This window comes from Rhinolophus hipposideros (genome assembly GCF_964194185.1).
Source record: "Rhinolophus hipposideros genome assembly, chromosome: 8".
In the NCBI taxonomy this organism is placed as follows: Eukaryota; Metazoa; Chordata; class Mammalia; order Chiroptera; family Rhinolophidae; genus Rhinolophus; species Rhinolophus hipposideros.
Window position 1 is genome coordinate 28,098,073 of NC_138054.1, and position 16,473 is coordinate 28,114,545.

At 39.5% G+C, this 16,473-nt stretch overlaps 1 protein-coding gene across 1 annotated transcript in view; it reads right to left on the reverse strand.

Moving 5' to 3' along the window:
* Positions 1–7,985, reverse strand: part of ZNF326 (zinc finger protein 326) — a 40,905-nt gene extending 32,920 nt beyond the window's left edge. Inside the window, exons 1-2 of the mRNA XM_081054999.1 lie at positions 7,848–7,985; positions 5,503–5,547 (exon numbers count right to left, since the gene is read on the reverse strand). Of these exons, the coding sequence (XP_080911125.1) occupies positions 5,503–5,547; positions 7,848–7,863 (61 nt within the window). The 5' untranslated portion in view covers positions 7,864–7,985. The remainder of the gene's footprint in view (positions 1–5,502; positions 5,548–7,847) is intronic.
* Between the last annotated feature and the right edge of the window lie 8,488 nt (positions 7,986–16,473).

Here is a 16,473-nt window from a genome sequence, read left to right on the forward strand (position 1 = left end):
GCCACTTTCTATATTTACTAGAAAGAAAGACTGGCATTAAAAAACTATGGCTTTCAGACTAGGGCATTTGGAAGACATTTTCTCACAAATGAACAAAGTAAAACTGTCACTTCAAGGAAAATAAGTGAAAGTATTTATTGGCAATGATAAAATTCAAACTTTCGCACAAAAAATTAAAATTTTATAAAACTTGCATCTACCACCTTGAGTTTGACAGCTTCTCAATACTTAAAGGTTTTTCTGATAAAATTGATAGCAGTATTAATGAATAATTTTTTAAATATTGTACAATGAAATTTGTCAGTATGCATTTGGAAAATCTGAATAACTCAGTAAATCAATATTTTCCAAATAACTAATGCCTGATATTACAGAATCATACATGGTAAAACTATAAATTAAAAGCACAAGACATACTAATGGATTTCAATATGATAGAGTACAAAAAGCTTATCAATATACAAAATGTATTGACATATTTTACATTTTTTTTATACTAAGACATCAAATTGGGTGTGTAATTTATATTTACAGCACAATACAATTCAGCCTATCCACATTGCAAGGGCTCAATAGTCACATATGGCTAATAGCTACCATATTAGACAACACAATTCTAGACTAATGAAATAGTCAATTATGAGGTGTGATCAAACAATACGGTGAATGTTTAAATAAAAAATATTTATTACAGTAGAAGATACATTGCCATTAATCCCCCTCAAAATATTCCCCCTCACTTCAAACACACTTATCCCATCATTCTTGCCACTTTGTGAAGCAGTTCTGAAAGTCCTCTTTCCTGAGTGTCTTTAGTTGCGCTGTCGTGGCTGCCTCAATGTCCTGAATCATTTTGACTTTGGGAAAGAGCCAGAAGTCGCATGGGCCAGATCCAGTGAATAAGGTGGATGAGGACACACCATAATGTTTTTATTTGACAGAAATTTCTGTATATCAGAAGTGATGTGTGACTTGGAGCGTTGTCATGATGGATGATTTACGGCACGCTTTAAAACTCACCTTCTCTCAACCGTAGCTCACACCCAACTGACTGCACTGTACAAGATGAAACTTGTCACACACTGTTACTAAGGTTCGACATGCCACTTCCCATATTGAAGACCCCTGCCTTTCCACTGGATGGCACTGAGCAGCAGCAGTAGTCACCGTATTTTGTGATCACAACCCAAAGGCTCCATATCACACATCGCTTCTGGTACAACAATTTCCGTCAAATAAAAACATTACGGTGTGTCCTCATCGACCTTATTCGCCAGATCTGGCACTGTGAGACTTCTGGCTCTTTCCCAAAGTCAAAATGACCATGAAAGGTAAATGTTTTTAACTGATTCAGGACATCAAGGCAGCCACAACAGCACAACTAAAGACACTCATGACACAGGACTTCCAGAACTGTTTCAGAAAGTGACAAGAACTATGGGGTAAGTGTTCAAAGCAAGGGGCAATATTTTGAGAGGGATTAATGGCAATGTGTCTTTTACTGTAGCAACTTTTTTTTATTTAAACATTCACTGTATTTTTTAATCACACCTCATATTTTTCTTTAGAATTAAGTATTAAGTGTAATTTATGCTCATATCTCTCATATAGAGGACAATTATAAGATTAAAATTAAGTTTTCAAAATAAAAATCTTTCCTCTAAGGCCTCATGTTTAAAATAATCTTAGAGTTAGGTTCATAGATTCCGTCAGGTATACAAATCAAAAATCTTTTATTTTGTTATTTCTGCTTGTTTCTATTGAGTTAACAGAGGTGGCCTTTAGATACTAAATCCTTTAATTTTTTTTCTTTTTTTATTTCATAAGGAGTTATAAATTACTAGTATTTATTGAATACTCACTTTGTACCTACTGTGGAGTACTCAAAAATTAACAAAGCTACTCTTACATAGCAATGATTTGGTTTATTGTTCATAACACTGTTATTATTCAGTTAATTAAAAAGAAAAAGAGGCAATGTCTTTGTATTGTATATAATCAGCGTGACTGCAGGGCTAAAGAGTCTGTAAGATGATTGTTTTTATATAAAAATATTCTTCCAGGTTATCAAATGAATTTAAAATTAACTTTAAAAATAAAACTAAGAATGTCACATTATGTCTTTAGTATTAATATTAAATGAGAAACCAATTGACTCAAAAATAAATCTGACCTAATATTTAAATCAAATCTGTTCACTTCGATCACCCTGTCTTATAAACTATAAACTCAAAAAATATTCAAATTCATTTACAATTAAATCACAAAGAAGTAGCTGTAAAGTAGCACGAAAAAAACAACTGACTTATGATGAAAATAACTAATAAGTTGTGTGATACTAAGTCTTGAATGAGACTACCTGTCACCACCTCCATACTACTAGCAGCCTGGAGCAGGCCACCAGCATCTCTCACCCAGATCATTGCAACAGCCACCTAACTGGTTTTTCTGCTTCCACTTTTGCCCCCCTAGTGTTTATTCTGAGGAAAACAGCCAGAATAATTATGATAAAATGTCAGTTGTTCAAAACATGTTCAATACTCAGTACTTTCCAACGTTTTCCCATCTTATTCCAAATAAAGCCAAATCCTTAAAATAATCTACAAGGCCCTATACTAGTGGTTCTTAACCAGGAGCAATTTTGCCCCCTAGGGTACATTTGGCAGCATCTAAGAACATTTTTGGTTGTCACAACTAAAGGGCAGGTGCCACTCCCATCTAGCACAGAGAGGCAAAGGATGCTAATTATACCCTGTAAGGTACAAGACAACACCCACAACAAAGAATTATCTAGTCCAAAATGTCAACAATGCCGAAGTTGAGAAACCCTGTCCGATACGATCCGCCCCATCACCTCTTAACTTCATCCACTATCCCCCTTGTTTACTTCACTGACTCCAGCTATACTAGGCCTCTTGTTGTTTCTAGAATACAACAGGCATACACCATTTTTGCACTTGCTGCTCCCCCGCCTGGAATGCTCTTCCCCTGTATCTGCATTGCTCACTCCCTCCTTTCATGTCTTCACTTTCTATTGCTTCATAGAGATAAGCAAATTGTCTTTGATTTTCAATGCCTTCTGGCTACACCTCACCACTCTGACCTTGTCTTAAGGCTGCTAGTCAAAAATCATCTGTTTTGGTCAAGCCAGTCTTCTTATGTCTCTCTGAAGGACAATTCATTAAGCCCTACCTTTGTTCCTGCTTCCTCTCTATCTGAAATGCTCTCTCTGCTTTTACTGTGTGTCTGCTGATACAAGAGATACGTATTATGAAGCAAGAAGGAAACATGGAGACACTGGAAATACAACTTTCTTCCAAGAAATGCTTTGGAGGAAATCTGTATCATGTTTTCCAATGCCTTGTACTTCATTTTAGTCACTGGAAAATATAATGCTCATGATTAATTGTATTGTTGGCTTCACTTGATAACTACACAACTTTTATTTCCTCAAGTCTATAGCGTTGTTCCTCTAGATAGTCTCATGACTTGCATTCTCACCTCCCTTAAATCTACACTCAAATGTCACCTTCTCAGCGAGTCTTTCACCAGCTACTCTCTTTAAAATTCTCTCTCTCTCTCTCACCCCCGCCCCCGACACACACAGGTCACTCTCCCCTGCATTATTTTTCTCCCTAGCAACTACCACCTTATATACAATGTACGTTCCTTCTTTACCTTGTTTATTGTCTATTTCACCCCACTAGACTGCAAGCTCCACAAGGGCAGGAATATCTGTCCAGTTTGTCACTGCTATGTTGCCACCTCCTAGAACAATAGCTGATACAAAGCAATCATTCAAAAAAAATTTGATGAATGAAGTTAAATTATATTCCTGAAATTAAGTTCCTCACTTATAAAATGTAGACAACAAAGTGTTTGATCTCAAAGTGTAGTCAAGCAGTGGGCTTTAATCAAAGGTGCATTCCAAAACCATTCAGAGGATTTTCTCATACACCGTCAGGGACCACTTGCCTTACAATTAAGATTCAAAAGGACTAGAGCATGACCTGAACAGATATACTCTGAAAGAGCTCCCCAGGAATTCTAATAATCACCCTCAGATGAGAATCCCTGTTGGACCTCAAGTTAAAAGAAAAAATAAAAATCCTAGCATTAGTGATAGAAATGTCTGAAGTTTTTTTTTGCAATACTGTACATTAAGAAAACAATTTCTGGCCCATATGATTCTGCATTTTGGAGTCCTGTATTTAGACATTAAATCCAACTCTCTAGTAAATCCTACTAGAGATCATGGCCTTCTACCCTTCCCAATCTCTCTGTCTGGTAAAAGCACTAGTCCTCTAGTTTAGGATCCTGGATTTATTTTTATTCATCTCTCTCAATTTTCTACTACTAGTCAGCCTTCAAGATCTGCTAATTTCCTCTAGAAATGTCTTAATATTTTTTAAATCACTACTGTTATCTCCCAAGTTAAGTGTCTTAAAATCCTTATACCTACATTTATGAAATGGCTTTCTATATAATTCTTCAGTTTTCTATCTAACCTACATGTGGATGCCAATTAAACTTTTTTTGGTAATTTTATTATGTCACTCTCCAGCTCAAAAATATATTCTTCAGTACTCAATACATACTGACTACTCCCTGTATGTTGAGACTTTTCTAGCCCACATCAAACTCAAAGGTTCTCTAAATTCTTAGAGCTGATAAATAGAAATTAACTGGATAGTAATTATTCCCATTAAATGGTATAATCTTCTTTATTCAGCTGTACATTTGCTTCAGTTTTATTTTGTGAATATATTATATTCTGTACAACTGAATTTTTCTATTTCTCTGACAATCAGAATTTTAATTCTACTCCCTGGAGGCCTTCATATAATGCTTTTTTAATCTCTTTAAATTGTTCCATGTTCTTTTTTGTGTTATCATCCTGTCTGGCAGAGCCTTAAGTTTAATAGCTATCAAAATGACATCCAACTGTATTCTGCATATCTCTCAAGATTTTATCTAGCTTTGTAGTCACAATTCTAATGTCATGCTTATGTTAATAAATAATCAGGCTTCTTGTGTGCTCCTCTAGGCAGCTCTTTATATACTAACACATTGAACAAACGACCTCAACAAGGTCAATGCATTCCAACAGAAGCAATACAGAACCAAACCAATAATCCACTTGATCTACATTACTCAATACCAAAGCTTCTAATTCAACAAAAATACCTCATCCAGTTTCTTGTAACTCATCACTCAGAATGTAGTCAGGGCCTTTTGGAATAAATTAAAGGAATCATAATTCAAATAAAACAAAGAGTCAAGCTAATATGAATAGCCATAACTTTTTCTGATCCCAAATTCCCTAATTCAAATACTATATATGGTATGAAAACATTAATCCCAACAAGTGATACATCAAGAGACAAAATAACGACTGAAACAAGGCAGAACTGGCTCTTTACATTGGTAGTTTATGTGAATGAAGAAAAATGAAATGCATTCCTTTCATATATTTAAGAGCAAATGAAAACGGATACTCACCATTAAAACCCTGATAAGTATTCCGGCAAGCAGAGTGTGTGTAATCTATGAAGACATATTTAACAGAAAAGAATTAGTGCAATACCAGCAACAATCTGAAACTATGCACCCATCTATTTAAAACAAATACAATTTTTTAAATGTCATTAACTCAATTATCTGTAAAAATAGGGTATAAATAATTACAAATATTTCATATGGGAAAACATATCTCTTCCTCCTTACTCTCTACCCAAATGGCAGGTTTATCATCAAAATTATGGTAATGTAAAAATTAGTTTATAACACCTGACACATAAAAACAGCCAAAAGAGAGGATCCAGTACTGATTTATACAAAGTAACAAAAGGGAAGACAGACAGATTAAATTATGTATCAAATAACGTAAATGCAAGGACATCTGAGAATTCATTCCATGTAATATAATTTTTTCAGTCAATATTTCTTTTACCACTTAATTTGCTCTCTAAAGATTTCAGAATCTTATGAGAGAAATGCATATATGTATGTGTGTGTGCCGCTGTATCTATCCAGGATGAGGCAGCATAACTGAAAACTTTATTGGCAATTTCCCTGTCAAAGCTAACTTAGCAATTGTTAAATCCTTTAGTTAATTTTACTAATAAATAGTGAAAGGAATTTAATAGAACGGTCATTTGGATACTACAGAATCCAGCTACACTACACAAGATTAGATTCAGATATATTGTTAGTAAATTCCATCCACCAAATATAGTGATGGGGTGAGGAACCGGCATGAGGGAGTATTTTACCATTGACGTTGTTTAGAATTTTATCACTGACACTCTTTAGAATTGTAGGTATATGGTGATAATAAAAAGCAAATATACAAAGTTTTTTTTACTGTTTTTTAATTCTATACAGAAAATGGACTCCCTTGTGGGGGGAGGGGACCACTCTCATTGTTCCCCAACCCCCACCTTGGTAGCTTCTGCTGTTCTTTGGGTGTTGGTACTGTCATCAAACTTTGACATAAAAACACCGTATTTTTAAATTTAGCTCCCAACCCTGGCACTTCAAATATTCATAGTTTAAAAGCATCTATATATCAAAATAAGTCCAAGTCCAACTGAAACAACCAGAGTGTGCTACTGTTAAGAGCTGACCTTCCTATTTCAAAGTAACTTATTAAAGGATCCACAAAGGCGTTATTCCAAGTCTACTTTCATAAACTTAAATTTGGCAGCTTTAACTTGGCGGCATGAAATCCAATAAAGACCCAAGGATCACGTAGTATCTATCACTCACATGCTGAGACCACAGCACATTCAATGCTAAAATGCATTTGTTGGGTTCGAGGCTTACAACTAGTTAGCGCACTGTTTTTATCTGGAAATGCCCGGTTCCCCAGGACGAACCCCTTTCCCGGTTCCCTACATGCTCTCATTATACACTCATTTGATCCTGATACCAATTTCTATCAAACTTGGGCAAGATCTGAAGACAAGGTAAAAAGGCCAAATTCAGTTTACTTGGTGAGCGCAGTGAAATGGTTTGAAGAACCGGTACGAGAGACGGCGGGAAGACACCGGTTGCTGAAATACCATGTGTTCCATCAGTAAATGCAACCCAAGCGGCTGTGGCCAGGTCTGAACTGGAAGGGCACGCACGGGAGGCCGTGCCAGAATTCGGACTAACTAATGGGACGTGTAGTCCCATCCGTACACAACCCAGAGAACAATGCTTTGACTCAGAGGGATTTCGGACTAGGGATGAACGGACAGGCATCGTGGTGGGTGACCATCCCAGAAATGTCTGACTCTCCCTTCTGGATAGATATCCACCTACCCTTATCCCTTACGTCGCCCTTTAAACTCGTCTTCAGCTAAGTCACCGGGAACTATCACATCCCCGAGAACAAGCCTCTGAAAACCGTGCCCGAGGTCGAGGATTTCCTGAACGCCGACCTGGGTCGCTGCCCGGTGGGGCGAAGGCGAGCCGCGCCGGAGGAGGCCCCACTCGCCCCTCGGCCCGAGACCGCGAAGTTGGAGGCGCCGGGGCAGGTTCCACGCACCGGGGCCGGGGCGAGTCCGGAGCCCGAGCCCGAGCCCGAGCCCGAGGCCGTGGCGCCGCGGGCGCGTCCTTCCCCCACCCCCGAGGCCCGCCCGGAACTCCCAGGTCCCGGGGACAGCGGGCGCCGGGCGGGCGGGATCGCGGCGCGCGGGTCCGCAAGGAGGCGGACTCCCGGCCCTGGGCCCGCGGCGGGCGGCTGCTGGGCCCGCAGAACAAAGCCCACACGGCCATCTTGAGACGGTAAACAGACCCCCAGCGCAGGCCACCCCGCCGCCCGCCCACTGCGGCAACCAGCCAGGGGCAGCGCTTACCGTCCTCGAAGTCCATGGCGGAGGCCTCCGCGGCGCTGGGCTGCGAAGTGGCCGGCGGCGAGCGTCCGCGAACCGCGTTTCCACACGACCAACGCGCACCACCGAGAGCGGCGCTTACCGGCCGGGGAGCCGCAGGTCACAGCGAGATTGGGGGGTGGGGCCGGCCCGAGCTGCCAGCCGCCGTAGCGCAGCCTGCGATTGGCTGACGCGGACGAGAGGGCGGGCCCTCGAGTGGGGGCGGGAAGCAGGTCCGCGGTCACGCTCCCAGGTGCCTACCGTCTAGTAGCCGCGATGGGGAAGGAAGGGAAAAGAAGGAGCGCCCAAACGTGACTGGAGTCGCAGGAGAGCGAGCTAGGTGTTCTGGAAGAGCAGGCTGCAGCCCGCCATGTTTGATCCTGGCAAGAGCGAAGGGATCTGGATGGAATACCTCACTCCTGCCCGGACTAATAAACCACGTGCCGACCGTCAGCTTTTTATTGGCTAATCAGAAAATGTTAAAATACTCGGAGTTTCTGGCGTGGAGACGCAGAAGTCCGTGAAGTTTTATGGAACTCTGTGAGCAGAGGAGAAGAGGTTGATAAAATAGGAAACAATTATGGGAATGATTCGAGAGAGACTATGACAAGCTCTGAATTTTAAGGTGCAAAATAAAAGCGTAAAAGTGCACAAACAGGGAAGATTTGTGGCCGTAACCAGAACTTGAAGGAAGACCACATGCAAACACACACATATTGGCATGGTATAATTGCCACTGGAAATAGTGTCAGGGACAGCAGGCAAAGTTCCCCACAGGGCAATATGGAAAAAAACCAGCTATTTGGACATTCTGACCCCGGAGCAGCCTGAACTCCAAGTCAAAAAAATTTTTTTCTTTTTTTTTTCCATAAAGCAAATGGTGTCAACAATGAATTGATTACAGGATAGGAACCAATAAATCAAATCATTTGCTCTTCTACAGGGTTTGGAGTTCAACCAAATGCTGGAACCAAGTTCCAAGAAGGCAGCCTCTGGAAATACCACCGGAGAAAAACTCACAGATGTATATACTATGTGTATTACTGTAGCCTGAAATCTGGGCAGGGCATTGTTTCCTCCTGATCACTTTCCTCCTGCACCCTGATTGACTCACTGAGTTCTCCATCCTTTTCTTGTTTTCTTTTTTTCTCCTACACCTGTTTTCTTTCTTTTTAAAAATTATTCATGTTTTTTTCAGTTACAGTTGACATTCAGTATCATTTTATATTTGTTTCAGGTGTGCAGCATAGTGGTTACAAGAATTTATTCAGTGATCCCCCTATTAGTCTAATTGTCATTATACATAGTTGTTGCAACATTGTTGACTATATTCTCTATGCTGTACTTTATATCCCGGTGACTATTTTGTAACTACCTATTTGTACTGCTCAATCCCTTCACCTTTTCCACCCAGTTCCCCAACCTCCCTCCTCTCTGGCAACCATCAGTTTGTTTTCTATGTATGAGTCTATTTCTGTCTTGTTTTCTGTTCACCTGAGCTGAACGTGTTGAAAACTGAACTCATAATTCCCCTCCTCAAACCTGCTCATCCTCCTTTTCTCTTTCATCATGAGTAATCACCCACTAATCCCAGCGAGAAGCCTGCAACTCATCCAGTCAGGACTCAGCTGTCCTCTACCCTCCCACCTCCAATCCATATTAAAGTCTTTCATCTGTTTATTACCTCCTAAAATTTCTTAAACTTGCCCCTTTTTCTGCATCCCCACTGCCACTACCTGAGTTAGACTCATTTCTTTCCAGAACTATTACCATAGCAGCCTGATTAATTTCTCTGCCCTTTGACTTTAACGTTCTTAGGCTCCTCGGGGCTATAGTGATCGAAACGCAAATCTGAACATGTCATCATGTGTCTCTATCATGGATTACATCGAAGCAAAGCTTCTTATCTAGAGCTCACCCAGCACAATCTGGGCATTGCACTGCCTGATCAGCCATCTCCGTACATTTCGCCCTCATCCTCACTCCCATATTCTCCCTTTTGATCTGCAATTTAAGCTACTTGCATTTTCCAAATCACTCCTATGCTTTTTCATGCCACTGAACTTTCGCTTATGTTGTTCCCTCTGTTTGGACCATTATCTGTCTAACCCTACTCATCCTCAAAACACAACCCAGGATTTACTTCCTCTAAGAAATGTTCTCAGATCCCATCCCTGTCCCCAGGCCAGTATTTCTCAAGTATTAATGTGCATATGATTCAACTAGAAATCTCATTAAAACACAGCTTCACAGTCAGGCTGGGCTGGAGCCAGAGAGTCTGCATTTGTCACAAGTTTCCAGGAGAGGCTGCTGGTGGTGGTTGAACCACACTTGGAGTAGCAAGGCCCTGGGGTCTATTAAAAGCCCTTCCTCTGAGTTCCCTGGACTAACCGCTATTATATTAGGTTGGTGCAAAAGTAATTGCAGTTGAAAAGGTGAAAAATAATTGCAAGAACCGCAATTACTTTTGCACCAATCTAACGACATTATCTCCACTGTACTACATACTTGCTTGGCTTTATGTCTCTCCACACTAAACGCTCTTTGAGGTTTGAATCAAGTCTTCTTTTTTTCCTGAGTGCCAAGTGCATATGTGTACAAGGAAAACTGAGCTCTTCCTGACATCTTTAACTTTTTTTTTCATATTATTTTCTGCCCTCTCCCCTAATTTACCTCTGGCAAAGGAATGAATTTGTAACCTGAAGTCTTTCAGTCTTGACATGACTGGAAGGAAATAAACATTGGGTCACTGTTTGTATTTGTGTGTCATGTACACACACACACACACACACACACAAAACCCTTTCTACCCTAAAAGAGAGAGCTGCCAGACAAAGAATTTCTAACTCCAGAAGAAATCTGGCCTTGGCACAAATGCACGGAGAGCCAAAATACACAGGTCACTTTTCCTCTTCCTTCCTGTTTCCCAAATAGAAAGTGTTTTTTACAGAGGCAGGTGGCCATTCTCCAGAGACACCTCATAATACCTACGAGTCAATCAAGCTGTCCCCTAATTCATTTATTAAACAGATACTGATTGAGCACCCACTCTGTGCCAAACATAATTTTCTTAATTCACTGTTATCTCTTTCCTACCCACCTCCTCCCCCAGAGTCTAGCCAGGTGACCCTGCCTGTTCCCAGTTTGTTTTACCCTGAGAAGCCAATGTTTTGTACAAATTCTTATGCCATTTTGTCTTCCATATATTTCATAATAGGTAGCAGGTTAGTAAATGCAAGACTAGCAAGGTCCTTTGGAAAAAAGAAGAGAATAGGGCTTTTGAAGTGCACAGGTCAAAAGGATGAATGGGCTAAAGCCAAGAGAAGACTTCAGGGAGAAGGAAGAAATGAGAGCTGACACCTAGGACCTGACCCTGGGGGCGTGGTCAGAGAAGTGCCCCCATCCCATTCCCTATAACCTGAGAAGACTCCCGGAGTGGACTCCCTGAGGACCCAGAAACCTTTGTTCCTCCTCTCCTAACCCTCCACCTACATACCTTCTGCTCCAACCACACAGAACCATCTGCTGTTCCACACACAAGCCATGTATTTTGACATTTCTATGCTTTTACTCATCCTTGTTCTCTCTGCTTCTATTGTTTCACCTCCTCCTTTGCCATTCTTAAAGGTTTATTACCAGTTACCTCTTTTTTAACCTCCTCCTAAGCTTAGTCAGAATCCTGTTTCCTTCATGTTACCCTAATAGTAGTCATCACGTTTGGATTCTTGTTGTAATTAGTGAATGAGTTAAATCTTTGTCAAGCTTCTTGTTCATACTCCTTGGGTGTGGGGACCCTTCTTTGTACCCCTTTGTATGGCCTGCATGTAGCACATTATCACTATATATTAAGGGGGGAGAGCATTAACCAAATTGCCAATGAAGAAAAGAAGTAATCAGATTGAAATATTGGTGCCCAGAGCTTCATCTGCACAAAACCACAGCCTCCTGCAATTATTCTGTAGAGAAGTGGTAAGTGGGGTTACAAAGGTGAGTTCTAATTTCTCCATGCTTTCCCAATTTGCTCCAAATAATTCTTCCTCCTCATGTTCCTTAGGGAATTCATAAATACTACTTAGGGAACTCAAGCACTAAGAATTCCTATTTTATAGCAAAGCAGCCAAACTTAATAATATAAACAAAGTAATTCCTTTTGAGGGCTCTGAGGACGTATCGCGAGAGTTGGTTACAAAGCCAGGACAATGGACACCTGCTGAAAACAGCTGATGTGACAGCGCTGACGGATGTGTTCTACATATGGGAAACTGTCTCTCCCTGATTTTAAGATACAACTTCAAAAGGATGCAGGTGTCTCTAAAAGCTTAAAGGAATAGCAATTAAAATAATAATGAACCTTTATTAAGCCCTACATATTAATAAATGTTCCAAAGCTCTTTACACATATTAACTTATTTTTCCTGCCCAATAAACCTATGATGTAGTACTGCCATCCACCCCGCCACACACACATTTCCATGATAAGGAAATTGAGACCCAGAGAGGTAAAGTTACTAGCCCAAGGTCACACAGCTGAAGAAAAAGTAGAGTCAAGATTCAAACCCAGGCAGCCTGGCTCCAGAGCTCAAGCTTGTATTTCTATCATTCTAACGTGCCTACTGTGCTCTCCTGAGCAGCTAGCTACCATGGTTCCCCGAAAATAAGAGCTAACCAGAAAATAAGCCCTAGCGTGATTTTTCAGGAGGACATCCCCTGAACATAAGCCCTAATGCGTCTCTTGGAGCACAACTTACTATACAACCTGGTCTTATTTTCAGGAAAACATGGTATTGTGGGCCAGGAATTTTTGACACATACTTTATATACCTCATTTCCAATCCTGACAAAAAAGGTAGGTTCCACGCTTTTCCAAATGAGGAAAATTAAAGAGGAAGTTAAGTTACTCATCCAAGACCCCACAATCAGTAATTGCTGGATCCATATGCATGATAAACATTATGTAGTTATGCTTGTTTTTCGGTGTATGGAACCAACCTTGAAAACCCAATATTATCATCAGGGTCTCAGGGTAAAAGGAAACTGACTTAGCTAATCTACAGATCATCTTGCATAATTGTGTATAATGTAGTCGAAGAGACTACATGCCAAAAGAAGTGGTCAGGAATGCTTTATAGATTACCCACTTTGTCCTGTGCTTTAGGCCTTCCCGAAATTAGAAAAATTCGATTAGTTTTATATGCATTTCCTTCCCAAAAGAGCAAGGTAAAATTCCCATGCAAAGGTGCTTTCAAAGGTAATAGTTACCTTCCTCCCTTGGGTACATGTTGTATAAAGTAGTATACGTTTCTAGAAAATTAAATTTATTCCCTTATAGAGGTTCAATTAAACCTCTGAATTACTGCCACTAATTTTATCTTATTAATGTGTTATAGCCCATCAGAAATTTTAATTTACTAAGTAAATTGAGAGCAAGCTGTCTGTGACATCTGTCAGGCCCATGGATGGCCAGAATCAATTTGGTGGATCTGCCCTGCTGGGAAGGTGTCTCCTTTCTTCCTGGCTCTGCCCTGTGTGTTTCTCCCAAAGCTGCATGCTTCATTGAAGAGGGTGATTTTCCTAGATAAAGGAGGACAAGGATCTACAAGAAATCGAATTCCTCTACTGGAATATCAAGGCTTGTTTAGTAGGTTACCCCACCTAGCTGTGTCTCTCGATGGAGATTTCATCTCTGGGTCTCCAGCCCCCTAGCATCATACCTGGTGCACGGTAGCTTCTTTAAAATGTTTGTTGAATGATTAAAAAGGAAACAGACTCAGAGTCCTCTCCTGTATTTATATAGCTTCAATTCTACATTACGGCAACACATATAAATAAAAATACAGACATACAATATTCAAACATAACATGCAATCTAGAGACCTTACCCACCACATGTGTGTAGTTTACAAACAGAAAAAGGCACAGTCCTAGGATAACCAGTAGAGGGCACCACACACCAAATATAGACAGTTGCCGACAGAAATTGACCATGAATTCTAGCTCCTGCTGGTTTGAGTGTTCTAAATGAACACCGGGTGAAGAATATTCCTGTGGGCGTGTACTCTGCAGATACCTGCAATTTCTATTTTCAGTGGTGAGCATAAATTTTCCTGTTTGCCTCATTTCACTAGATTTCATTTTGAGAGATGACTTTCAAAGCATGAAACAATAGAAAATGCTTATCATAATGGTGAATTTGAAAAACAAGATACAAAATTGTGTATGGAATCTGATAACAGCTATATCAATATTTTTTTAAAGAGACAAAGCATAAAAATAAAATAGAAAAATTCCAAAACATGAACAGTGATTCTATTTGTGATGACATTTTATATACACATAGGCATGCATATTTCCTCTTCTATATTCTCCAAATTTCTTGAGTACTTTTATAATGTAAATATGTGTGTGTGTATATATATGTATATATATATATATATATATATATATATATAATATGATACAAAATAAGGTGCAATATTTATTAACAATTAGTGTTTATAAAAAGTACTCTTTAAGCCAAATATTATATTTCATTCTCTTTGTAGATCTTGTTGGAGGAAGGGAAGGAGCCTCTATTGGCTATTTAAGCCAGGGGTTCTCAAGCCTTGCTCTACTTTAGAATCATCTAGAATCATCAAGGGCACTTTTAATAAGTGACAACACTCAGGCCTCACTTTGGGGATTCTGATTTAATGAAGAACCTAAAATTGCTACCAATGTTTAACTATTTTCAAGATACTTACAAAATATGCTGTTGGAATAAATTCTCTTCTGTTTCAGTAAATTGTATTACTTGAGAAGATGTGGAGTCTAGGAAAAAAACTTTAGAGATTGAATAACCACAGATTAATCGATCAATCCATGTGCGGGAAATGATGTAACAACCACACCCTGAATCAGAGCTGGTCCAGACACATGCACATCTCACAGGCCTAACAGTTGGCTTGGTTCCAATACTGCCTCTAACTATCCTGCAGCCCTTGGGAGATAATTAGCTAATGACAGCAAAGGGCTTTTAAACTAAAACATGTTGTACAAATGCTAAACAGGAAACACAGAGGATTTCCACTGACTGCCAATACTTTTTAACCAGACACAGTTGATGCATCTTTCAGCCAATTTCTCTTTTGCAAATGAAATCTTCCTAATATTTATTTCAAGGAAACCAAAAGAGTTCTTTTTTTACTAGATGCTTTTCCTACAAACCAAAGACCTAAGAAGATTACCCCTTTACTCTATCAGAAGTGAGGTTACTACCTCAACAAAACACCACATGGTAGTGTGGTTTGTGTTAATGAAGTTTGGGAAGTTGGCTGGTTTGCTTGGGTCACTGATGGCAGGTGCTACACCAAGTGGGTCATAGTAGATGGTTTAACATGAGTCTGGCACCACCCTATACATCATCTTGGTTTTAAAGCAAATGATTTGTGCATGTGTTAACAAATCAAACAGTATAAAAGAACTTCCAATGAAAAACGTCAGCCTTTCCCCTTCTTTTTGCTCAGTTTTAGTTCCCTCTGCAGAGGAAAACTCTGGTTTTATCTGGGGTGAAGCCATTTGGTGTTGACTTACCCTGCACTCTATATCTCTCTTCTTGGATCACCAACTGTAATCTATATCAATTCATTCCACCCTATGAAAATGAGCATGCATTTCATACTACTCTTCTCTTCCCAATGTTTAAAAGCAAGAATAGTTTTTCATTTCTTCTATTGGAACTAAACTATTATATTTTTAAATGAGGACTCAAATTGCTATTTCTTTTTAAGAGAGTATCTGTGGATTTCCTACTCTATAAAGTGAAGGTGTTGGCCCTTCTTTACATCCCTCCACTTTTCCTGTCCTTTTCATTTTTGTCAGCAACATTTTACCATTATCAAAATTGCAACCACCAACAAAAATGCTGACTTTATATTCCCTTCCAAACAGTAAAGTATGAAAAGGCAAGGGGAGAAGAAGAGGGGGGGGAGACTTTACCCTAAAGAAAACTGGCAAAACATTGCCTCAGTCAGGTTATCAAGTTCAACTAGAATGTTAAGTCGTGTTGACAGCATGTAACGTTGAGTTCATGTGACAAAAATGGTACTTTCCCTATGTGGTCTTCCCTACAAAATCTATAACCCCAGTCAAATCATAAGAAAAACATCATAGAAATCCCAAATGAGAGACATTCTACAAAACACCCCACCAGTACTCCTCAAACCTGTCAAAGTCATCAAACGCAAAGAAAACCTGAGAAACTGTTCCAGTCAAGAGGAACCTAAGGAGACAGGATGACTAAATGTAATGTGGTATCCTGAACGAGATCTTGGAATAGAGGAAGACATTAGGTATAAACTAAAGAAATCTGCATAAAGCATGGACTTCAGTTAATGATAACATATCAATACTCCTCCATGGATCGTACCAAATGGATGATATTTATGTAAGATGTTAATAATAGGGGAACTTTTTGTACTGCCTTTATAACTTTTCTGTAAATCTATAACTGTTCTAAAAAATAAAATTTATCAAAATATTAAAAATGGAAATAAGTCAATATATTGCATATACTTTATTATGATCAATATACACATTGTCCAATGTTAATATGCGAGGGTGATATTTTCCACAG